This window comes from Mytilus californianus, unplaced genomic scaffold (assembly GCF_021869535.1).
Source record: "Mytilus californianus isolate M0D057914Y unplaced genomic scaffold, xbMytCali1.0.p SCAF_14, whole genome shotgun sequence".
Classification (NCBI taxonomy): domain Eukaryota; kingdom Metazoa; phylum Mollusca; class Bivalvia; order Mytilida; family Mytilidae; genus Mytilus; species Mytilus californianus.
The window spans coordinates 28,982,962-29,009,602 of record NW_026262626.1 but is presented as its reverse complement, the minus strand read 5'-3'; the positions used below and the strand labels follow the sequence as shown (position 1 = coordinate 29,009,602).

Sequence of the window (26,641 nt, the reverse complement as noted above, 5' to 3'; positions counted from 1 at the left end):
TGTGATATAGAACCTTGTGGTACAATGTCAGAGAGATCCATACACTAACACACAAGTTATGTCTGGAAGTTACAAAAATGCTTATTTTTGGCCCCTTTTTCCTTAACTGTTGGTACCATAACCCCCAAAATCCACCCCAACCCTTCCTTTTGTGGTATTGAACCTTATGGTAAAATTTCAAAGAGATCCACTCACTTAAACTAAAGTTAGAGTGCGAAAACCAATGTGTCTTCGGACGACGACGACAACGACATACCAATATACGACCGCAAAATAAAAACCAATTGAAATGCGAGCTATTGCTAAACCCCCACTACTAAGTATTCAGTAGACAGGAAGTAGATGCACAATAGATGTGAAAACACATTACATAGTAAAGCATGATAACATGAATGTTGATACCAGACTTTAGGGTGCTCTGATGCATAGGTGGAGACATATGCCCTGTTGATGCTTGCAGTTTCTCTCCTATTTCAATTTATGTGATTCTATCAGGTTTTTTTTTATAGTAAAGTGACACATCAAGGCCACCAAACATATGAAAAGTGAAAAATTTCAAGGACATCTTTTTGGTAGTATTTATGCCTAGTCTGATTGAAACCCACATTTTATAGACTTTAAACGATCAGGAAAGTCTCACTGTTAATTAAGTGGTCCTTTGCAGTCTTTTACAATATATTTTGAATATCAAACTTGCACTTTGTGCAATGATCATGCAACTGCATCACATAGTAAAGCTTGCGCACATGACGCTTGATACTTAATTTCAGGAAGCTCTGATTACTAGTTCCAGGGAAAACGCAACAATTGCATGGGACCTGCAGATGTGCAGATGAAATGACAACCAGAAACATGGAGGGAGGGCCCCGTCCTCTAGAAACAGTGGTATAATAAAAACTGCATCTATATTTATACTTCTGCTTCAAATTAATAAAAAAACACACTGCAAATTAGAAGTTATTTATTATAAAACATACTATTAACATTTGTCTACTTTTCAAGGCAAAGAAAGACAACTCTAATGCAATTACTTCAATGAAATATTAACATTTATAAATAAAAAGAGGTATGGCTTCCATGCAGTTAATTGCATACACAAATATCAAGTAAAAAATGGATACAAGATGCACATAATGTTGCAAGGATATCTTGAAAACAAATACAACCTAATATGTTTTTCATTCAAGCTGCACTTAAAGCTCAATGTTTCATTTTCACAGAATAATTGTATAGTTTTGCATGTAGAAATCAAAATATCACTGAAGTGAAAAGATATTTCATTACTATAAAGTCTTTCTTTTTTTTGGACTACTAAAATGTAAACACATTTCTAAAATTCTCTCAAAGTCTATATCTTGCAAATTACAAACATCAAAACCAGATGTTCATTTGCTTTAAATGAAGATTTACCAGAAGAAATATATGTTTATTTCAAGCTTTATATTGCACTTATAAAATAACAACTCAATCAAAATAGCTTTTTAAGAAAATAAACAATACTTCAACAGTCCCTGGCAGCTTTGACTCAAGTAGAAACCTTATATACTGACATTTTTAACATAACATTTAATTCAGATTGCAAGAAAATGATACATTTTCAACAAAAAACAATTTTAATTGATAGTTTAATTGCAAGCCTTTCAATGCCACTGCACAACCTTATGAAAGAACAGAAAGCATTAACAGTATGTTTCATAACAAAATTATTCTATTAATGAATATACAGTTTGTAAAATGAGCCATTTAATTCTTTTTCTTATAAAAATAGACTATATAAAGTACTCAGTACTTAAAGCTGTGAATTTCAATGAAGGTAATGAATATCATATATATATTACATGAAAGCATGTTTGTTATTTAAGAATTATGGTTTTGATGATATTGTGGTAATATTCAATCTGCACCAAATACCAGGGAATGCTTTGTATGGTTCACAAGGCTGCACCAAATGCCAGAGAATATTTAGTTGGTTTAAACTATTATGCACCAAATTCCAGAAGGTTAATTTCTAATCTTACAATCTTTGTTTAAAAGATGAAATTGTTTTTTTAAATGATGTCATCTTTCAAGTTTAATGAAGGTGATTAAATGGAGTATTGATAAATATCTATATGATTTTGTTTTTTAAAATATGATGGATTAATAATGTCAAAATAAAAATGTCTAACTTTCTAAATGTGTGACCATTTCATTTTTAAAAAATCAATTAAAAATACATTAAGAATTTACACAAACAAAATATTTCTACAATGCATTTCTATATTTATGCACTTTATGATATGAATTAACCTATTGCAACAAGACTCAATTTACAATCATCAAATCTTGTATTGTTAACTTAGTAATTGTTAAACTGAAATAGTGCTATGTAGAATGTTGATGATTTGTTTTAATAAACCTTAAATTACAGTTGTTTGGTTTATAGTATATGATAAATGATAAATAGATCTTCATAGATTAAATGTTTTTCTTTTTCTTTTTAGTTCCTTCTTGTATGAAAATGAAATACTGAATATAAATTCTATTCATAATGCTATTAAATATTTGGCAAATCACATGGCTCAAAAATACAAACTGTATAATTCATCAGTAACAATGTATATATAAATTAAATGTTGTCTAGATTCCACTTGTGTAAGCATGTTATTTAATCAAAATTTTCTCTGAATGCATAACAATAATTTGAATATAAATAAAACTGTTCCTAGATTCCTCTTGTGTTTATCTTGTAGATTCCACTTGTGTTAATGTTGCTTGATAAAATGACGCCAATTTATTTTTTGTATCCAAACTCCTTAGCATCATCTTCAGTGAAGTCTCCGTACCGCCAAAGATTCAACTGAAAATAAAAAAAAAAAACACATAAAAATAAAGAACTTATCCAAGTTTTGGACACAAGAAGGTTCAACTACCTGGAGACATTTCTTATACAATTTGTGCTTAATTTATTTGTATATTGAATCGAACTTCACTGGAAAAGGGCATACAATCAGATACTGCTTCAATTTCAATTTTTGTTCTATTTTTACTTTGTTATTTCTTTTCAATACAAACACTGTCTAAAAGTTAAGCATTTGCCACAAAATGTATATCTTACAAATAACCTGGATAAAACAAAGTCGCTACATAGCAATATTCTTCAAAATTCTGTGAGAATACTTCGCTGTTCCTTAAAAATCCTGGCCAATATTCTTCAATGCAATAGATTCATTTTCATTTTTTTAACTTCCTCATTTATTAATCATTATTTCAGATTACAAGCACAACTATATTTGTAAACCAATTTTTCTTGCAACTGGAAAGTTGAGTTTGAATAAAGCTATAAATGTTATGTGTTGATTCCATAACGTTCATGTGAAATAGTTTGCTCCATGTGATTTAACATTAAATTTATCAGTGTTCCACTTGAAGAATTTAGGTTTCAACACCCAACAATTTTCAAAGGTTCTTGTTGAAAAATATTATCTTTAATATGACTGTCTGCCTGTAAAAAACAAAATGAAATACTCACTCTCCCTGCTTTGGCTTTCTCCTGAGCCTTCTGGTAATCAGAAACCAACTTGGCAAGTTTTTTTTCCCGCCTTTTTTCAACGATAAGATATCCATCAGAAATGAGTCCTTGAGCAACATCCTGGTCTGTATCCGGGTACAACAGAACCACATAGGATCCACCTGATCTGTATTCTATATTCAACTTCAATTCCTTGTTCACTACACTGTCATAGAATTGATCTAAGGCATCTTGTTTGGCATCCTCCTATATAACAAAACACAGTTGTTAAATCTTTATCATAATATATCAAATATAAATCTGCTGACACAGAAATATATCTCTCCTACTTTGCAGCAAACCAGAAACTGTATTATTACTGAATGCATATATATGCAGTAAATATCTCTATTTAAGTATTTCAAAAACTTACATGATTATTCATGAAATCTTAAAATTGAACAGTGTAATTACTTCAAATTTAGTAAAGCAGGACTAGAAAATAACAGCCTCACATCATCCAGCAAATAAGATACCTGTATTAATACTTAATATAATCAAATTCCAAATATCAATGGCCTATTGGAAGTATTTCAGAAACATGTCTTAATAAACAGCTGCGCCATGAGCGCATGATATGCCCGTCGCGTTTTCAAAGAATAAAGTTCAATAACTTCTCAATGTCATATCAGAAATTTATAAAAAAAACTAAAGGGAGGTTATCTTAATAGATATAAAGCAGTCGACAAAGTTTAAGGAAACTGCTAAAAGCATTTTTGAGTTATTGTCCGAAAACTGGAAAATCCCCCTTTTTTTAATGAATAAAACCCCACAACTCAGAAACGTAAAATCTAAAATTTATAAAAAATGAAAGGGAGCTCATGTCAATAGATATTAACAATTCACCAAAGTTTCATGCAAATTGGTTAAAGCGTTTTTGAGTTAATGTCCGACATGTTGACAACGGACGGACGGACAACGGTATGCCATAATACGTCCTGTAAACGGGCGTATAAAAAAAACTTATACATTTAAAAATGTAAAAATTCCAAAGTTAGTAAAGCATGACAAATAGGTGTAGCCTAAAATTCTTCATTAAACTGAAGTAAAAGTGTGTAAATGTAAACAATATATCAATTGTCTGGTTACAAACATAACAAATCAGTAGACAAATATATCTGACTGTCTGCTACTTACATCTGGTGGTAATGCTGCACATGCCAATGTGAATTCTGTTGCCTGAGCTGGTAATGTTTGATAGGAAGCTGGCAGCGTAGCAAGTTCTGTTGATGCTGTTTTCTCTCTCTGTAAATAATTAAATTTAAAAATAAACTAGAAATTAGAATCATATTGTGCAATAATTGTTGATAAAAGAAAAATTTCATGCCATGCTATTGTCACTAACTTCTCTCAATATTTCTTTTACTGTTTATTCCATGTTTTACTTATTTTGTATAAAAAATATTTTTTCTTATTTTTGTACCATTTAAAAACTTTAACTTTTCAGGTGTCAGAGAAAAGGGAAACCTAATGAAACTATGTACAGGTATATTTCCATGTTCAGCTAACTGATAGAATTGTGACTCACAGTTAAGAAATATAGAATTGTTATTTTAGAAACACTGATAATACAAGACAAAACACACATTTACATCATGATCAGCTAGTACACAATATATCAAATAATGAATTGAAGTAATCTGCATATAGACAGTAAAAAAGATTTAACATCTTTCTTTCTATTTTTAACACTGAAGTACTGAAATTTCATTACTATCAATTAAATGGGAAAGTTCAACTATGATTTTACACATAGGGACAGCTTTTTATTTAATTTTCAACATGCATCTTTTCGTTTTGAACTATTATGTCCAAGATTGATAGAAATAACAAATTAGAAAAAGTAAGGAAATGTAATTCCTTCTGTTTATGTGTTGGGACACTTCATATTTAAATTTTTCCCAATTTTACAGAAAGTGTTCAAACATCCAATCCCCTGTACTTACATTGCCATAATCTATAAATAGAACTGTAAATTTTCCTTTCTCATTTTTCTCTACTTTTGCTCTGTACCTACAGTTAAAAATAAAAAAGATCTTTAGAAAGCTCTTACTACCAAATATATACAAAACATCATAAAAGCCATCTATACTACTAAAGGAAGAGACCGATTTCATTGAGCCGCAACTCCTCTGAAACCATACAAAGTCAGAAATATTTGTGATATGACATATAAATGTAGTGTTTTGTACTTCCTAAATTTGTCTTTGAAACAATCTTTTTTCCACAGAAAACGCCAATTTTTTGAGAAAATATCCAAATTCGGAGACCGTTATTGATCCGTGTCTTATACACTTTCGTGCATGCTCAGTCGAAGTACTGCCCGCTGAATTCAACTTTATATATAAATAATATATGACAATGGTGTAGATTAAAAATTACACCATTCCAGGCCCTTTTGTTTTCCACATAATTAATATTACCAATAATTATTATAATGCTATAAACACAGGTAATAATCACACCTGAACTTCGTCATTATACAGGGAATAACTGTGCACCTTATAATCAGCGTGAATTGACCAAATGACAATACGAATTGAGGCTAAAAATAAGGCATAGGTTCTTTAATTCAGACACGGAAACGCGATGTCGCGACTATGGTCTAGTAGAGTTAAAATAAACATCATATAAAAAAGCACATGAATCAAAACTACAATAACATGTCACATAAGCATATCATTAAAAAGGTAAAGCAAATTAAATTCAAAACAAAGCAGAAATGTAAGCATTAGCAAAACATGAAGCTAATAATTAAAAAAAAATGTTAAACATTTGCTTATTTTTTTTAACAATAGAGTATGTAATAAATCATAGTAAAAATCCAGGTACATTTTAACCTTCCTATGTGTGTTGCACTGCAAAAATATTTGGAGTGCAATGCAGAAAAATTGCTCGATAATTTTATTATAAAATGCAGCTTTAAGAGTCTGGTCATGTTCTTCTTATCTATCTTCTTTTCAAAAAACATGTTCATTGATTTTTGTTACATCGTTAATTAAATGAACCAAGTAGATTTGTTATCTCCCCTTCTGATGAAATATGTATTATCTCCCCTTCTGGTGAAATATGAATTAAAGATTTTTTTTCAAAACCAACTTGAGGTGTCCATGCAATATGTACAGTTATGGTGTTAACATATGCAACAGAACAACTAGAATGTTGGATCTCACTGTAACAAGTCTGATGATCCACATAAATTCTGTCCAAATAAATCAAACATGGACACTTCCCTACTTCAGTTGCTGCAGGCTGATTTTGAAAAGTATTAGGACAAGCAACCTTAAGTAAGAAAACTCTTACTATCATGTTTATTATAGAAACGCCTGTTTAGCAGACTATCTGCTTCTTAAGTAAAACACATACCGTGTTCAATGAATTTCAAAGCTTAAATAAGTTGTTTTATAAATGTGTTCTCACATTTTGGTAATTTTTGCAAACAAATGGTCAAGTATTATACAAATTCCTTTCCATTAAACATACACTAAGCAATTCATTTATTTAGTTCATGTCAAGGCATTTAACTTAAGTAATATAGTACTGATAAGCTTACCATTGTCCATCCTGAGAGAATTTAGCTGCACACAAATCTCCTTTCTTTGGGCTATAAGCACCAGGTAGAGGTGGGTTGGACTCCATTTCAGTCCTCAATTGTTCCATCAATTTTTCTAGCTGTGGACCTGGAAAAGTACGGCAAAATCAACAAATTTACTTTATGAAAACAACTATTATTTAATATACATTTTATATAAGAGGAGCATCTTTAGTTGGTGCTGTGAATTCATTTAATATTAAGGTAAGCATTCAAACCATGACCATCATGTGTTCATGTACATAAAAGTAAATTTGGAATTGATACAATCTTCTAAGAGACATTTTATACCTCCTCTACCTAGATAACAAGTAAAACTGTGAGCTACTGCTCACTGATGATACCAAAACCGAAATATTTCGGTAAACAGGAAGTTGTTGAGTGATGAATCTGAAAACGCATCACACGGTGTAACTTACTTATATAAACCCTGAAACCAAATTTCAGAAATCCTTGTCAAGTTGTTCCTGAGAAAAATGCGACGAAAATATTCATGGCACGGACGGACTGACGGATGGATGGACTGACGGAAGGACAGACAGAGGTAAAACAGTATACCCCCCTTTTTTAAAGCGGGGGTATAATAATTATACATAGTATTGATTGTTCTACTTAACAATTGCTTGGCCTCCATGAGGGATTTACCACAAGAAAAATTCTAAAGGGGTCCAATCCACAAACAAATTATTATTTATGAGTGATAAAGATTTGAAAGACTTTTGAGAAATTGAAAATTGTTATTATTTAATTAATTCTTTTTTCTCTTGAACAGAAGAAATATATTTTTATTTTTCTTAACAAAAAATTATCTGAAATAATGTAATAATCCAAATTCTAAATTAATGTTTTAAACAGATTACAAATTGAAAGTTATATATCTACAACTCACAACAACAATTATGTTAAGCTAGAAAAATAATATATTACCATTGTCCACATACTGTGCAAAGAAACTAAGATCCTCGTTGACTTCAGTGACAACAACATTTTTATAATTCACTTCCCTTTCAGATTTATCGTCTACAATTTCTTCATGAACACTTGTGTCCTCAACATAATCTTTCCATAACTAAAAAACACAATACATTAAGGATAACAATTATTGTTGGTCTATTCTTCTTCATTCAATTACTATTTATACAGGATTTGTGCTTAATATCCAGCAGGCAATCTTTCAACAGTATCAATTAAAAGAAGATACTCATGTGACATGTCACCCTACACTGACATTATTCTGACTCAAGCCAACTAGCCTTTTTAAATCTTTCTCCAAACAAACAAAAAACATGCTTAGCTGAGAAACAAAGGTATGTATATTTTATTCACTTGCATATCTTCAGAACTTCATTCAAAATGAACTTTTTTTGTTTACCAAAAACCCAAAATGGATTTTTTTTATATTCTATTAAGAGATATATGTCACTCACTAATTATTTATTTAAAGGGCCTCCATTTCAACGCTATCCTTAATTATGTTGAGATTGTATACCTTAATTCAATTTGGCACACCATATAAATGATTTCTTTCACAGATAGAAATAATGAGGATTGATTACTAACAAATAAACATTAACCTCAACATTAAAATGTACATGTACTTGAGCAAAGTCCAGAACTCATTGTTTCATTAGAAGTCATTGTTTCCTGATGTTTTTTGCTATCTTGAAATCTTGGTTTTTAAGTCAGAGCTTAGGTGTTTACTTTTCATCACAACTGGTGAGTGATTTATAGCTTTACATATTTTATGCACGCTTGTCCCTCAATGAAAACTGTATTACAGGGTTATTGCATGAATATTGTTCAGAGTAGATATTTGAAGTGCACTGGCTTAAGAGTACAATACATATTCTAAGAGGAATAATATTCACTACCCTTTTATTGTATTCCAAGTATGAAAAACTGTTTAAAATATATTTTTGAAGCACTAGTATTGTTATGATATATTAATGCATGCTTGCATTTGGTTTTTGTTCTGTATGAAATATGTTCTGGCCATAGCATAAATCGTTTTATTTGGTGCTTGTGTAATGATGTTGCTGTCTATCATTCTATTTCTTTAATTCAAATATCACAAGTCAATAAGTTCTGAAATATCTATTACAACTTACATTTAGCTTCTTTTCCTTTGCATTTTCTTCTGCATTTAACATCTGTTTATAAAAATTACTTCTTTCTGCAGTGAAGTGGACTTTTGCTAGACCTTCTTGTACCAAGGCTAGAGACAGATTTGTGTTGTCAACAAACAACCATCCAATGAAATTACCTCCCTTGTCCATTGCTTCTACAGTCACCTCGACCTATTTATAAGTAAACAAATTATAAGTAAAAGTTATGTCCCTTCTTAGTGGTTTCAATGGTATTATTATAAGCAACTTTATTCTAATATATGATCTGTAATTTCACCTTTAAAAACCTTTTCACCAAAGATTTTTACTTTTAAATGCTAGCTTTTTCATTAAATCATATGTTGCCTTAAAAAAAAATTAAAGCAACACTCTCATGTGTTTAAGAGATGTGGACTATCGTCATATGATAACAAATTAATTTTATGTATACTTGATCCTACACTATCCAAAGGAATTTGGAAATTTAATTGTCCATGATCACTTAGTTATAATTTAGTCTTAAAAACTTCAATAATTTTTTATTTTTTTTTGGGGGGGGGGGGGCAATTTTCAAAACAAAATTGTTATGCACATTACCTCTCTCTGTAAACACATTTCTTTGGTAAAAGCTAATGCTTCATCACCATAGGGCTCAGATTTACTGGTCTCTCCACCTGGCAAAGGTCTGGCTCCACGTGGACATGATATACCTGAAACAGTCGTAGAAATTTGTATATCAGATATTCTTTATCTTTTGATCCAAATAATATGACATAGACATTTCTTAAAGGCAAACACAACACTTGTGTACTTTTCTAAAACAAAATTACTATTAGACTGTTATAACCTTTTAGAAAATACTTCATATGGTAATAAAAAATTTAGACCAACAATAAGGGGGAATAAAACTCTTGAGAAAATTCTAAATTCATGCAAACATAAGGCTAGATACTTTCTACAGTTATCATATACACTCCCAATAGTGCTTCTTTACTTTTTGTCATATGATTCTGCATCAGACTTTTTTTTCAATTTTCTTGTCCTTCTTTTTGATAAAGCATCATAGAAAATGTAGATAAATGCACCATTTAAACAATAAACAGCACAGGGTATCAATTAAGCTGTTAAAGTAATGAAAGAACCTTAGTGAGCGCGCTCACATACCCCACGTCCCCACATTGTCATTGGAGAAATAAAATAAGTGTAAGAAAAAAAAATTGAATCATAATTTCCTGTCAATATGCACATCTACATAGTATGTCCTTATTATCTACACAGTTTCATGAAATTCTGTTGTGTGGTTTGAGAAGAGTTGCGATGACAAAAGGTTGTAGTAGTATATTGGGCAAATAAGTTCAAAGGGGCGTAACTCCTGGAAAAAAAAGGTTTCATGAAATTCTGTGGTGTGGTTTGAAAGGAGTTGCGATGATAAAAGGTTGCAGTAGTATATTGGGCAAATAAGTTCAAAGGGGCGTAACTCCTAGAAAAAAAATTGAATCTTAATTTCCTGTCGATATGCACTTCTACATAGTATGTCCTTATTATCTGAAAAGGTTTCATGAAATTCTGTTGTGTGGTATGAGAGGAGTTGCGATGACAAACTGTTGCAGTAGTACATTAAAGTTAATAAGTTCAAAGGGGCATAGCTCCTGGAAAAAAAATTGAATCGTAATTTCCTGTCGATATGCACATCTACGTAGTATGTCCTTATTATCTGAAAAGGTTTCATGAAATTCTGTTGTGTGGTTTGAGAGGAGTTGCGATGACAAAATGTTGCAGTAGTATATTTGGCAAATAAGTTCAAAGGGGCGTAACTCCTGGAAAAAAAATTGAGTCGTAATTTCCTGTCGATATGCACATCTACGTAGTATGTCCTTATTATCTGAAAAGGTTTCATGAAATTCTGTTGTGTGGTTTGAGAGGAGTTGCGATGACAAACTGTTGCAGTAGTACATTAAAGTAAATAAGTTCAAAGGGGCGTAACTCCTAGAAAAAGAATTGAATCGTAATTTCCTGTCGATATGCACATCTACGTAGTATGTCCTTATTATCTGAAAAGGTTTCATGAAATTCTGTTGTGTGGTTTGAGAGGAGTTGCGATGACAAAATGTTGCAGTAGTATATTTGGCAAATAAGTTCAAAGGGGCGTAACTCCTAGAAAAAAAATTGAGTCGTAATTTCCTGTCGATATGCACATCTACGTAGTATGTCCTTATTATCTGAAAAGGTTTCATGAAATTCTGTTGTGTGGTTTGAGAGGAGTTGCGATGACAAACTGTTGCAGTAGTACATTAAAGTAAATAAGTTCAAAGGGGCGTAACTCCTAGAAAAAGAATTGAATCGTAATTTCCTGTCGATATGCACAACTACATAGTATGTCCTTTTTATCTAAAAAGGTTTCGTGAAATTCTGTTGTGTGGTTTGAGAGGAGTTGCGATGACAAGAAACAGGACTGACAGACTGACGGACGGACAGACAGACGGACGGGTCAAAAACATTATACCCTCCGCAACTCGTTGCTTGGGGTATAACAATTAAATTTGTTTACCTGATAACAGGAATGTAACAAGACAAGTCTCCCTTGGTATATACAATCTGAGACGAGAACCACTGGCTATAAATTCAACCATGGCTTCAGATCTACCTGCTCTTTGTAAAAATGGCAGAAATTGCTTAGATTTAGCTATATCCTGTAAAAAAACATAAATACTAATTACATTATTTCATCACTTACATAGTTTTTAAGTATTATGCACGTTTTTTTAAAACCAGAGTGAACCAATGCCTGGTACATCTTTTGTATGATAGAGTCTCTAAAGTGTATTATTTTTTATCTAACCTGTTTAAAATGTTCTTCCAAGTGGAGAAAAAAAAAGTTTTTTCTTTAAAAACAACAATAAAAGCATGTGTTCCATTAACTCCTAGTATTCTAGTATCTTTTGATGTTGTCTAGTATACGTTTTCCTATATTCATTTTTATTATCAGTTTATGACAACAAGAGCAACAAATATGAATGAAAGGAGATGTGTGGTAAACATCAATGTGACAACAACCCAACAACAAAAGTAAACCAAAACAGACATTTTTAAATTTAACTTGGTTCAACTTTCTTAAGTTCCATGTGGTAATTGGAAATTTAGAAATGAAATCATACATTCAAAATCCCCCCCCCCCCCTTTTGGTCTTGACACTCGACAGCAAGGGACAACTAGGAAGACTAGTACAGCAAGTAAAAGGTAGACTAATCTTTAAGACAATCAAAAACTAGGGAAAACGCAGTAATTGATTGTGAACAATTGGTGTCTAAGATAGCTAAGATAGCTTCAGGTTCAACCACACACAGAGGTAACCAAATTAAATTACTCGAAAATATGTAAATTTCCCAAATGAGGAATCTTGTCAGTGGTTGTTGTCCCTTCCTGGTTTTTTATTCTATATGAATTTGGTGTTGGTGTCAGACATTTGGTTGTTTCTCTTGAGTTCACAATCTGACCTGACTGCAGGTGATTTTGAGTTTTTTAATATGGTGTGGGTACTTTTATATTACACCTCTATGATGACTCTAGATTTCTACTTTGGTTAATTTGTATTCTTATGATGCTACCTCATTATTGTTTAAACAAATTTTCAATAGGCTTGTATGCAGACTTTGGCAAAACCACAAAATCAAATATCAACGAAAGTACAATTTCTCCTCAATCAATGAAAATTGATACCCACGAAAAATAAATGAATTCACAGTATTATATATATATAATTATATCCTAGGTACTAACCCCTGAGACATCAGCTACTCTGTGTATTGGAGGTTCTTTTTTGGAATGAATGCCTACTAATTTCTTTTCAGCCCTGGCTTCGGCTGCCAATAATTCATCATAATGAGATGATCTTTGGTCATCATCCTGTCTGTATCTGATTACTTTAGCTAATCCCTTGCCAACCAGGGCTTCTCCAACGTTTCTGTAAAACAAGGAATATATTTTGATAAATATCAATTTCAAAGTGTAGAACTTTATTGACACCAGATTATCAATTAATTATTTGATGTTTTAGCTTATAGTATGATGTCAGAATGTTCATGAAATTACAAAGTATAACAAAACAAAGTCTTTAAGAGTATAATGTCAATGTCAATGCATTTGACATTGTAGGCTATAAAGGGATATTTTTTCACAAGTCAAATCTTTTTTCTGCAACCTTTTTGGCAACTTATTGAGTCAAAGATTTAAATATTACCAAGTTCATATAAATAAATTTGTATAATGACTAATCACAGATCTCTAGCATAACAATTAGTCATAGACTTTATACTTACACTCCTCCAATAGTAACAGTACAGCAAGTTTTCTCTGGGAAGCCTTGGTTTGCTGGCTGTATATAATCAACCTTTACATTAACCTTAAATAAACCAGTAAATGTTAAAATGTAGCACAACAAAACAATTCTACACAGTTGCTGCATTAGATTTGTAAAAATTAGACACAAGATGTTCACTATACTCAGGTTAAATTACTTAGGAGTATTTATCGTATGTCCGCATACAAAATTTTAGTTCATTAAAGATTTCCATTTAACAAGATTTAGGCAGGTATCACTAAAAAAAATCAATGTGATTTCATTTATACTACATCAAAGATTCACAATTGTGTTAAAAAATGTTTAGAAACAAAAGAATATCTCAATGTGTTTGAAGTAATATAGAGAAACAACATTTCAAAATTCAGAAATCTAGAAAATGATCCAAACAGCTTACAGTTATATTAATATTGACATGTGTCTTAAGAAAATGAAATGTATGCCTACCTTTTTACCAATAAGTTTGGTCCTCAGAAATTCTCTAGCTTCATACATGTAAGGTATATCATATAAAGGTCTCATTCTTTTATTTGGAGCTTGGTTCTCTGTGTTGTCCACTGCTCTAGGTGGTCGTACGCTGGACAAGAATACTTTTTTGGACTTTCCATCTCCCATCTTGACGACTAATGCATCACCATTTACAACCTCAACAACCTGATTTTAAACAGTAAACCAACATTTAATTCTTTAATTAGAACTTATATGATCAAATTCAAAAAACTTCATAGTCATTCTTTAAATTCTTAGCTGATTAACTTTTTTTATAAAATATTGTTGATCTATTTTATAATCAATGTATGGATCAGATGTTCCCATTTTGATAAAAAAATAAAATCAAAAAGGATGTCAAATTTCCTTTTATATTTATTTTGATGTTATGATGGAATTAATTATTTCACATGAAGGGTTTTAATAAATCGTGAAGTTTTAAGTATCAGGGTTGAGAACAACAGGAGACTTTTTTTTTTAAATAATGCTGAAAAATTACTAAGTTTCCATTTGTGGAAAAATGAGAAAAGAAAAACCTCCTCAATTTTACAATAGCAGGTGCACAATTTCAATATGTGTGCAATGTTTTAAGGATAAAGTAGGAGTTGATAACACAAAATAGACCTACATGTACAACTGAATCTCACACAAACCAGTAATTTCTCCAATCTTGACACTTAATTCTAATTTCCTAACACTTTACATTCAACTATAAATCTTTCAGTCATTGTCACCATGGTGTCTGACATGAGGATAACAATCTAATCCAAGGAAGAAAAAAAGATATAACAGGCTATAGGCAAAATCATGTTGATGCCATATTAAGAATGAAATAAAAATCCATGCATGAATAAACAAGAAATCCCTGAAACATTCTTCAGTGTTCCCGCTAGGCCGTTTTCAGAGGGTGCGGCGCCCGCCTTTTTTAGAGAGACTCTTGAATAACTAACTGACTAAAGGTTGGGGTATAAAATACAACAAAAGACCAGATATTTACCTTGCCTTGGAAAGATTTGTCTTTGATATCAATGGATGGACCTGATGGTGTGTACTCTTTCCAAATTCTCTTCTTTTTATCCTTTGCTTCTCTAAAATCAAATAATCAGTTTGCTTTATTAGCTTACAGTCATAGCATTAGAGGTAACAATCTAAACAGGACAAATCAAATTTATATAATGAATTAGGTTTTTGTTTAAGAACTTTCTGCTCTTATCTTTTAATAGTGTAAAATGAAAAATATGCAGCTTATCTTGAACTCTTGACGACCTTGTCAAAAAAACATACATTTGCAAAGCATTTTAAGCATAATTTTATTTTCAACCTATTCAATATCAGTCATTTACCGGTACATCCAATTTCTAAATCATTAAAGTAACATTTACCTTTCTGCTGCTCTCAGTTTATCAGCCCCTTGACTTACAACGCCCATGCTCCAGTCTACACATCGAGCAAATCCTTCTTTTAGTAATAATTCAGCAATGTTCCCATTCTAAAAAGACAGATCATTGATTTGAATGTATTTTACTTACTATTTAGGTCAAGACATAAAGATGTGCTATTAGCCTATATGTAGTGTATCACAGCATTTAAAAAAAAAAAACTGATACTTCAGCCTGATAGATTGATTGAATGAAAAGTGATAGGTCCAATTTCCATATGATATCATTTGAAATTAATGTTGTGATACTAAATGACACCTACAGATCGGGAAAATATGTACACAACTACTTCTGACCTTTCACAGTATTCTATGTTGTGAATTTCACCTCGGTTTTTTTTTTGTGCTGACAATCTATTGAAAAATTATTAGTATGGCTAGCAATAGAAACAAAATGCAGGGGTAAAATAAGTCGGACAGATAACCAGAAACATATATAGAAAAACAAAAGTCAAAATGCTTGTTAAATTTATTAAATAATAAAAAAAATACATGTATAGGGAATGTTTAACTGGACATTTGACAGACATTGAATAACTGATTTTTTTTTAATTCAAACATTTCAACTTTAAAAATTGCAAAAAAAAATCATCATATATGCTGAGTTTTTAAAACATACAGACCAAAGCCATAAACTTACTGGATGCAGAACAGTTCCAATAAGATTTTGGTTTGAAACACTCTCTAGGATGACTTTGACATCTCTCTGTAGGAGCCTGACCTCTGTGAAAAATTTGGCTTCCTCTGCAAAGGGTTCTGACACTTGATCACCTTTGTCATCTTGCTTAAACATAGGGCACTATAAAATAAAAGATTTAGTTAAAAAAGTGATTCATTAAACCTGCAAAATATGTTATCACTAACTGTTTACAAAACACAGTCCATTGCAATTCTTTTTTCAGATCATCAAACTGGTCCCTTTGAAAGAGAGGCATTCTGGTCTATTTTCACTTTTTCTACACAACAGTGTTCATTTGGCTGCAAAATTCTTACATGAACCAAAAATTAATCATGGTAGTAAACTGTTCCTTAAGTACGATTGATCCTATTTTGTGAAATAAGGTAGAAAAAAGGTGAAAAATCACCATCAATCTACTTATGCCCTTGGACAAAGGACTAACATGTCTATAATAAGATTATATAAATATATGTGTACCTTTATTCCTGACAACAAGATGGTGACATAATCCATCTTGGGAAGAAGGAATGCTCTAACTGTGCACCCATCTCTGACATGTTCTATAACAGCTGAAAAAGTGCAGTTAATATATATGTTATAATTATATATTGTATGGTACAGTTATTTAAGTAAATGTAACATTAGTATTTATAACACAGTAATTTAAGTAAATGTTACATTTGTATTGCACAGTAATTTAGGTAAATGTTACATTTGAATTGCACAGTAATTAAGGTTAATGTTACATTTGTATTGCACAGTAATTAAGGTAAATGTTACATTTGGTATTGCAAGGTTAGTTGTATTATTGAAGTTTGTTGCAAGCAGCTCTGAGTAATAATATGCATGTATTATATTATCATGATTTCAAAAAAATGTAAAATCAGGCTTCTTGCTAAAAATAGTAAATTTATACCAATACATTAATTATGAGTTTATCCATCATTTAAGGAAATAAAACATTTTCCAGTAAATTTTTTTTTATAATAAGAAAATATTTTATGTTTGGCCTTTCTAACTTTTTTGATTCAAGCATCACTGATGAGTCTTTTGTAGATGAAATGTGCATCTGGTGTACAGAATTTTAAGCCTGATATCTATGATTAGTTTATATAATTAGACATCTCAGATCTAAAATCAATCACTGACATTACATTAAGAACTCTATTACCTTAGAATTTATGCAGAATTATAAAACACTTTTTTTACATGCCTCAGACATCTATGTTCATTATTTGTGAAAAAAATCATTTACATTACATATGAAATAGGGTAAGAAACCTGTGTGTTCAAACATTGAATGTTACTTACCTTCAATTGGCTTGTTATGAAAAGAGTCGACAAAGTTTCTTGGATTTTCTACAATCCATGTGATGTCACGTACATGTTTACTGGCACCTTCTCCCCATCTTCCTTTACCCTGAGATTTAGCTTCTTCTTCTAACTGTATCAGTCTTTGTTGGTTAACACTGAAATAGTAAATGTTAATGTTGAATATTGGAAAACAATTTAATAACATGCAGTAAAATCCCCAAATAAGCATACATTTCTTAAACGAATAAAAACTTAATAGGACTACGATAATCTATGTAAACAAGTGAAACTGTGAGCTACTGCTCACTGATGATACCCCAGCCCAAATATTTCAGTAAACAGGAAGTTGTTGAGTGATGAATCTGAAAACGCATCACACGGTATAGCCGACTTATATAAACCCTGAAACCTAATTTCAGAAATCCTTGTATTGTAGTTCCTGAGAAAAATGTGCCGAAAATTTTCAACTTGGCTATCATGTGTTAAATGATACAAGTGTTCAGTAAACAGGAAGTTGTAGAGTGATGAATCTGAAAACGCATCACACGGTATAGCCTACTTATATAAACCCTGAAACCAAATTTCAGAAATCCTTGTATAGTAGTTCCTAAAAAAATGCGACGAAAAAAATTTTCATGGGACGGATGGACGGACTGACAGACAGAGGTAAAACAGTATACCCCCACTTTTTTAAAGCGGGGGTATAATTATAGCTGAACTATTTGAGTACAGACTTATCATATAAAGTTCCATGATAAACAATTTAAAACAAAACATAGAAGACTTACTCATCCGGTTTTAATCCTCCTCTCCTGACTTCAACAAGACCTTCAGACACCATAGATTCTGTTATATTTTCTGCATTTGTGTCTGTAAGTAAACAAAAATCACTAAATCATACTAGGAATCCTTCTGACAAGATGTAAATGTTACTGACATGCTGTTTATCAGAAAATGTTCATGTGTGTCCCATTTCACTATTTACAAAACAAGACATTTTACCACGAACTTTACCCAGTGAGAAAATTTCAAAGTCCATTTAAATACATTGTACAAAGCTCTGCAAGCAAAAAATGAAAACAGCGAAAAATTTAACTGGTCCTGTTAAGACTCAAACCACTTTATATAAAATCTGACCCCAAAATAACCCAGTATATACCATACTGGTTCGTGGAGTGTGTCTTGCCCCATATATGACCAGACAAAGGGTTAAAGCATAAATGAAGTAGCAAATGTTTATAGTAACCAATACATGTAGATAAAGCAAAATACCTGACAATTGCCACCAAGGCCTTCTTAACTTTTGACAGATCCATTACAGTAACTGTTAACTTTCAGTCTTATGAACCCATAACTTACCTTTTCCTGCGTAGATAATACCATACAGTCTCTTTGTACCAGGTACTTCATATTCTTTAACAAAAACAATTTCTTTACCAATTAATTTCTTTCTCAAGAATTCTCTTGCTTCCCAGGCAAATGGCTGTAAACAATAATATTTTGAAATACATCAACTCTTAAATGTTAAAAACTCTGTCATGTCTGTTCTTAATCATACAGAGTTCTTCAGTAAATAATTGTAACTTATAAAACCATGTATATATGTTGTTTTGCAATCTATGAGGACAAAAGAGATAGTCATATTGATTGTGTTAAGGAAGATGGGAATAAAGATATGTTTGGGTTTTGCGTGTTGTTGAAGGCTGTACGGTGACCTATAGTTGTTAACTTCTATGTCATTTAGTCTCTAGCAGAGATTTGTCTCATTGGCAATCATACCACATCATCTTATTTTTATATGTACATACTGAAATTCTCACATATGAAAAAATTCAAAATAACAAAATAAGGGTCATGTCCATCATTACCATTTATAAAGATGGAGCCTGGCAGGACATGCAGGAGAGAATGAAATGTTTTAGATGTTTCCTAATGGTAATAATAAAAATGTCTTCTTCTGATACTTCAATTTCTGGTAAGATTGAAAAGCTTATAATAGACTTTGCCCTTTAAGTTATAACTTTTTATTTTGTATGTTTGTTCTTACCTCATCTTTAGTTTCAACTGAACCTTCCATGTTTGGGTTTGGTCTTCGTGCCATTCTTGGTGCAGTAATGTTTGACAGACATACTGTTTTCTCTGGAGGGGGGCCACCCTGTGGCTGTCCTCGGATGACAACTGCATCTCCAGACAAAGCCTGTTAATTAAACAAAAAGTGATTATATCAATGTCTATCACTTGTCCTGAACAAACTGTTGTATGGGTTTAAAATATTGCATAAAATGTTCTTAAGACAGTTAGTTGCAAGGCTATAGCTAGGGGATTAAAAAATTCCTTGACCTGACAACTTGGACTTTTATTCTGTTCATATTGGAATTTCCGTTATAATAAAATTATCTATAAAATTGTTTTTGTTAAAGAATATGAAGTACCTGGTACAAAGAAGATTGAAAACCACATAAATAAAAGAACTACAAGACTTTTTAATATTTACATTGTACTACACTCAGGACAACAGACCAAAGTAAATTGTGTTCCCTTGTTATCAATCATTTTAACACAGGTACAGACTACCCTGATTCTTAAATTTCTCACAATACAATACTCCTCATACATGTCATATAAAATTAGAAATCATATCACTAGAAGGGCTCTAAAACAGATTTGATATTTTAATTGTTTATATGCTGTTGAGTTGGTGTCTTATTGGCATATATATACCCAACATCTACTTTTAATCAAATTGATGTACATGTAGGCAGCACATTTTGTGATACACATTTTTAGTACTGAACTAAAATTTCCATTCTTTTACTTGCAATAATAAGTAAATGTAGAAGCAAAAATTATCAGTGGGCTGAGTGGAGCAAAACATTTCACTAGTGTTATATTGAATATCTTATTCACCTGGTCAGATCATTTTAAAATACAATGTTAGGCGCTCACTACAAAAACTGTGTTTCAAGTTGAAAAGGATTCTTGAGTGTTTTATTTTACAAGCTACAAGGACAGAAGTCATATTGATTGTGTAATGGAAGTCGTAAATACAGTGTAAAAATATGTTTTTAACCTGAATCCTGATCATGAATCTTAACTTACAGTCCTAACATGCCTAAATAACACCTAGTAATCCTGATCATGAATCTTAACTTGCAGTCCTAACATGCCTAAATAACACCTAGTGATCCTGATTATGAATCTTAACTTACAGTCCTAACATGCCTAAATAACACCTAGTGATCCTGATCATGAATCTTAACTTACAGTCCTAACATGCCTAAATAACACCTAGTGATCCTGATTATGAATCTTAACTTACAGTCCTAACATGCCTAAATAACACCTAGTGATCCTGATCATGAATCTTAACTTACAGTCCTAACATGCCTAAATAACACCTACTGATCCTGATTTTGAATCTTAACTTACAGTCCTAACATGCTTAAATAACACCTAGTGATTGCTGCACCTTATACCTTTAACAGCCCCATGAACATTGTTCAAAATTAATTTAGCTCCCTAGCACAAGATACAATGCTGATCTACATATCAATTAACTGATAAAAATTTGGTGATTGGCATTTGCCATATTTTTTTTGACAATATCAGCCTTCAGGTATTTAATTTATTTCACATGATTTAGACAACTACAATACAATAATCTAGGCAAAGAAAGTTGATACATGTCATCCCTTAGGGATGGGCATTTCATGTTTAGGCAATTAGCCAGTGTATAATTAAGAAGAATCACTAGATACATGTAGGAAAATACATTGTGTACATTGTCAAAATTCATGATGACATTTTACATCACAAACATGTGAAAGTGTTGAATCTAGCAGGCAGAAGAAATATTATCAGTTGGTCTAGAATTGTTGCAGACAGGAGTTACTTACAACTGTATTTTGTAATGTTCATTTTTGTATCTGATGTTTTTTCATGTCTAAAATTACAGAGATTAGTGTTTTTCCCTGCTCTCCCAGTTTAAGAACAAAGATGGCAGAAGCAGAATATAAGTCAATTAACAATGATTAAAGTGTGAATCATGATTGCTTAATTGTTTTAAGAAATAGTTTCAGTATTAAAGTGATGGAATACAGACTGATTTCCTAGGAATGAAAGGGATTGGGAACATTCTCCAGAATTTGGATTTGATGTACATCTATCAGGAAATTAATTATGCCCCACAAAAGATGAATGGTTGAATTGGTTCCTTAGCCATAAATTTTCATTTTTTTTCAGTCTGACAAAGCTCTGTTTGGCCATCATGGTCATCCTAAATAGCATGACTGATTGACAGAAGCTAAAATAGTTAAGCACAGACTGAAATAACTTTAATGTATTATCCATGTTATATATTTTATCAGCATTTAGCAATAGCACTTACATCTGACACTTATGTCATGTATGTAGTATTTGCTAAAAAAATATGCATCACCTCAAGAATTTGAATTTTTTACTGATTGTTAGTACTAGAAATGTAAATTGGAACATAGAACATATAGAACAGACAGTACCATATAACTTACATGTATATACACATTTTTTTTCAAATTTGTTTTCTTGAAGAATGTTTTTCAATACAGATCAAAATTCTTATGCAAACATCACTCACTCAACACATGCAATATTATGGGGACGAAGTCCCCAATTACCATGATTACAGTAGAAAAATCAATAAAAAATTAAAAAAAACAAAAAAATCTACTAATGAACTCAGTCATAGTTAAGTTCTGTTAGGGTTAGTGTCTTAGGTTTAGGGCTAATGTTAGGGTAAGGGTTAGTTTCCTATAACGCTTTACAGATTGAGACTCCTAAAAGTGAAAGAAGGCCATTTTTTAAGTTTTTTTTTATATAGGACGATTACATAGAGTTGCACATAACATATTTCAGATTTAACCAATTTGAGAGAGTCCACAGAGTCAGATTTTATTATCATGTCTGTTTTCATACTCTATGACTTCGCCTATTTAAGGTAAATATTGATGAGTCATTAAGGTTAAGTTAATATTACCCAAGTCTAAGAGTAAGGGGTAGGGTAAGTAGGTCATCATCATAATCATAAATGTTATTATTATGATAATGATCATAAACAAAAGGGGATGACCTCAGTAAGTAAGAATGTCATGATCATGATCATAAACAAAAACTAACTAACATATGTTTACACATACATTTTTAAAATCAATAAACAAAACTGAAATGCTAGCACACACAGTCTCATATAACTGAGATAAAAAATTAAATCTAAAACATAATGGATTTTTTTAGGTGATTTACCGGCACCGTTATGTGTACGCGTGGCACTCTTCCAGATGTTTGACACCTTTATTTCAAACCTTCGAGATCATTATGGAAACTTTAGTAGTTTGTGATGACGACACTCTAGTATTTACTGATACATTTATACAAAAGTAATTGGATAAACTTACTTGTTTAACAATGCCCCTTTGAACAGCTGGCTGTGCTGTACTCATGTTGTCGACTCGTGTCAGTTTCTGAATGAAAAGGAAGTTCGTTTAGTCACGTGATAATAATGTTGACATTCGTCACGGATTTCTGCCTGAAGGAAATGCTGTGAAAGATCAGACACTCATTCGGGTTGTCATGTTTTTATCAGTTTATGGACACCGTGGAATTTTTTTCTTTTGAAGTTTTGTTTGTTCAACTTATTTTTCAAAAATTAAAAATTGAATTGTTTGTCCCAAACCGGAATGTTTACATGTTCAATCAGATAAAAACTTCAATACTTATTCAGAAATTTGGCGCAATTAAACGCAATTGGAACCAAGTTTTTATAAACGTTCTAAATTAAATAAAAATATTCGAGAGCGATTTGAAATTAATGGTATGCGATATTTACTGCTTTTAATGATATTATTATTATAATTTATGAAAAATAAACTGTATAATGGGACAACTCTAACGTCAATCTCCGGCGCAGAGTTCATATCCGTTCCGTACATGCTCCGCAATACTACACTTAATATTGAGTGTAGTGTTACGTAGTATTGAACGGAACGGATATGATCTCTGCGCCGGAGATTGCTCTAACGTCGGAAAAAAGGTCTTACCGTCGGTGCTGCCTTGGACTCTGACATAATCAACTATGATTAGTTTGGGGAGCAACCATTTAACTTCAAGGGGGAGGGTTTTTTTTTAGTTTTTCGACGCTATCAATCAAATAATTTTTTTTTCAAAATTTTACATTATATGGTATGGGAAAAATCTGGATTCAGAATATTTTTTTTGTCATCTGCTTGACCACAATATTTTTTTTCATCAAATCGGAGATCAAATATTTTTTTAGGAAAAAACCATAACCCCTACCTCCTTGAAGTTAAATGGTCGTTCCCTTAGCTTTTTCAAACTAATACCAATTTTATCACCCTTTTGACTGAATTAATTAGGTCTTGTCTATTTTTGTTTGTTTTGCGTCAAGTCAAATTTTCGAAACTACCGACCACTAGGGAGAAAAACACAAAAATAAAAACAATGCTAAAAACTGAACTTGTTATACAGTTTTGTATTATTCTTTACGTGACATTAAAACGGTTATTCTTGTTTACTATTTTTTTTTTTTTTTTTGTAATAGTTCTACTCTACCTTTTTACCAGCTAGGATCAATAGATGTGTGATGTATTACCAAGGATTTGTATAGTCAAGGATTTGTATACTATACAAATCCTTGGTATTACCAGCATATTTCCGGGTATAGCTATTTGAACTGTACTGCAAAAAAAAAAAAAAAAAAGATCTGAAATTGTGTAACGAACAATTAAGCGAATATCACTTCTTGGTATTCCATTTTTACTAAAGTATTCCTCAGACTAAAAAACAACAGAGTAACTGATGCCATCATATATAATGAGAGGCAATACAAGCTGATACTTAACTTTATTGAATTACAAAATGCATTTGACAGTGTAATAAGATAACACATATGGGTCATATGGAAAATCAGAAGAGCATATGAGTTTCATAAAAAATAAAAAAATAGACAATTTTCCACGGCAAGCATGAAAGCTGTGTTATACATAATGGCCAGCTGTCTATATAAAATTAAGGAGATGTGGTGTGATTGCCAATGAGACAACTATCTACTCGAGTCTGCCGGAGACTACTGTAGTTATAATCAACTTAGTCTCAGCCAGAGTTCAAATAACGAAGTTATGGCAATCATAGGTCACCGTACGGCCTTCAACTATGAGAACAACTCATAGTGTATAGTCCGAGGTAGCTATAAAAAAACGACATATAGATGTGAAACAATTCAGAAAAACTAGAAAACTAACGGCCTAATCTATAACAATAAACTTTAAGAAAAACAAATAAAACAGACATGAACCATCAATAACCACTGAATTACAGGCTCCTGACTAAGGATAGGCACATTAAGAATGTGGCGGGGTTAAACTTGTTTGTGAGCGCTCAACCCTCCTCATGCAGGCCATATCCTGGGACAGTGGTGTAACAGCACAACATAAGAACAAACGGCGAAAATCAGTTACAAAGGGATTACCTCAATAGACCGGTACGAAACGCACAAAATACTAAAATAAAAACAACAGACACTAAGTACCGATATAAGAGTACTCGATGTTACTAAAAGTTAGATTCAAAGTCAATTAAAGCTTATGAATAAATCATGTTCTCCCAGGCTAAAGAATTAATAGTTATACATCCAATGGATTTAGTGTAAGAGGACGTGATAAACAGTCAAAACATAAGTAAACAGTATTAATGACTGTCAGACAAAGAAATGTCTTAATGACAATCGTCGACTAGTGTAAAGTTAACGTAGGAATCGACACCAAAATGAAATGGACATTTAACTATTTTCCACAAAACTTTGATTTTAAAGACGAAAAGTACCTATCATATAGCAACAGAGTCATAATGCAAAGGAAAACAACAAATTGAAAAACGTTTCACTTGAATTAAGGTCTGGACACAATGTATACATACAGAAAACAATATTTATGACAACCGACTTCTAATCAAACAAAACTCAAAAAGATCTAAGAAAAAGAAAACTTCACATACTTACTTTTATACATATATACAGTGTCGTAGCACTAGCAAAAACATCAGCACATGAACAAACTTGAAACAGTGTCGTCAGGTCATTTAAGACGCTCTGTCTGCCTACTGTGAAAATTGGTGTAAACGTGAAAAATCTGATAAAAATCTCTAGACAGTTATTTGAATAAAATTATGAATAATTTTGATATTCGTATATCTCATTTTGAAAACAATTCTGAAATTAATAATAGGGTTCATGATATACCCATTTCTAGAATAAAAAATAAACTCCAAGTACTCGCAAAGCGGTTTGTGTTCGTACCGGCAAACAAAGCAGCCAATAATTTAGTGGTGGTGTGACGCATATACTACACGGAAGTTCTCCAAAACGAAATTATCAATAGTCTTCTACATTCTATGTACTGGTTACCTAAATTACACATACAACCATTTAAATTTCGTTTCATATCCGCATCTAGTAAGTGTTCTACTACTAATATGTCGGTGCTTCTAACTACCTCCCGTACTACTATCAAAGAACTTGTTATCAACTTTTGTAGTAAAGTTCATGAAAATAATGGTATTCATTATTTTTGGAGTGTTAAAAATGCTTTAGAAGTTTTAGATAAAATACATGCTTTTGATGGTCCTTTTAATTCTGTTGACAATTAAGATTTACTACTCTCTACACTACACTTCCACACAATCTTATGAGTCAAGAATAAGTTTTCATATCTAATCAAATGGTCTTTTGAAAAATCACATTGCAAATTTATTTGCTGTAGCTTGTTTAAAGCATTTTTCTGTAACGAAAAAGGAAACAATGCTAGATACACTTACTGGAAATTTGAAGATATAATTGAAGCTTTAAATTTTCTCCTGGACAACATATATGTACGTTTCGGCGATAAAATGTATCGACAGGTAGTAGGTATTCCTATGGGCACTAATTGCGCCCCTTTAATAGCAGATTTATTCCAATATTGCTATGAACCACAGTTTATGGCCCAAATCAGTAAAGAAACGTCATTGTTACATTTAGTTGACACATTTAACAATGCCTACCGTTATCTTGATGATATTTTTTTTCAT

General features: G+C 31.7%; 2 protein-coding genes across 2 annotated transcripts in view; one reads left to right on the top strand and one right to left on the bottom strand.

The window, feature by feature from the left end:
• Positions 1 to 26,641, top strand: part of LOC127724703 (E3 ubiquitin-protein ligase parkin-like) — a 558,693-nt gene that overhangs the window by 393,348 nt on the left and 138,704 nt on the right. The gene's annotated exons all lie outside the window — the stretch shown is intronic.
• LOC127724649 (staphylococcal nuclease domain-containing protein 1-like) lies at positions 945 to 23,086 on the bottom strand. Its single transcript, XM_052231678.1, has 21 exons — positions 22,957 to 23,086; positions 19,572 to 19,721; positions 18,884 to 19,007; positions 18,313 to 18,394; positions 17,522 to 17,679; positions 16,688 to 16,779; positions 16,172 to 16,330; positions 15,476 to 15,582; positions 15,091 to 15,181; positions 14,052 to 14,258; positions 13,564 to 13,646; positions 13,025 to 13,208; positions 11,796 to 11,937; positions 9,845 to 9,957; positions 9,251 to 9,439; positions 8,070 to 8,211; positions 7,104 to 7,230; positions 5,497 to 5,563; positions 4,688 to 4,795; positions 3,512 to 3,757; positions 945 to 2,839 (listed from the first exon to the last, which is right to left on the bottom strand). The coding sequence occupies exons 1-21, from the start codon at positions 22,999 to 23,001 to the stop codon at positions 2,774 to 2,776; spliced, it is 2,682 nt and encodes an 893-aa protein (XP_052087638.1). The 5' UTR covers positions 23,002 to 23,086; the 3' UTR covers positions 945 to 2,773.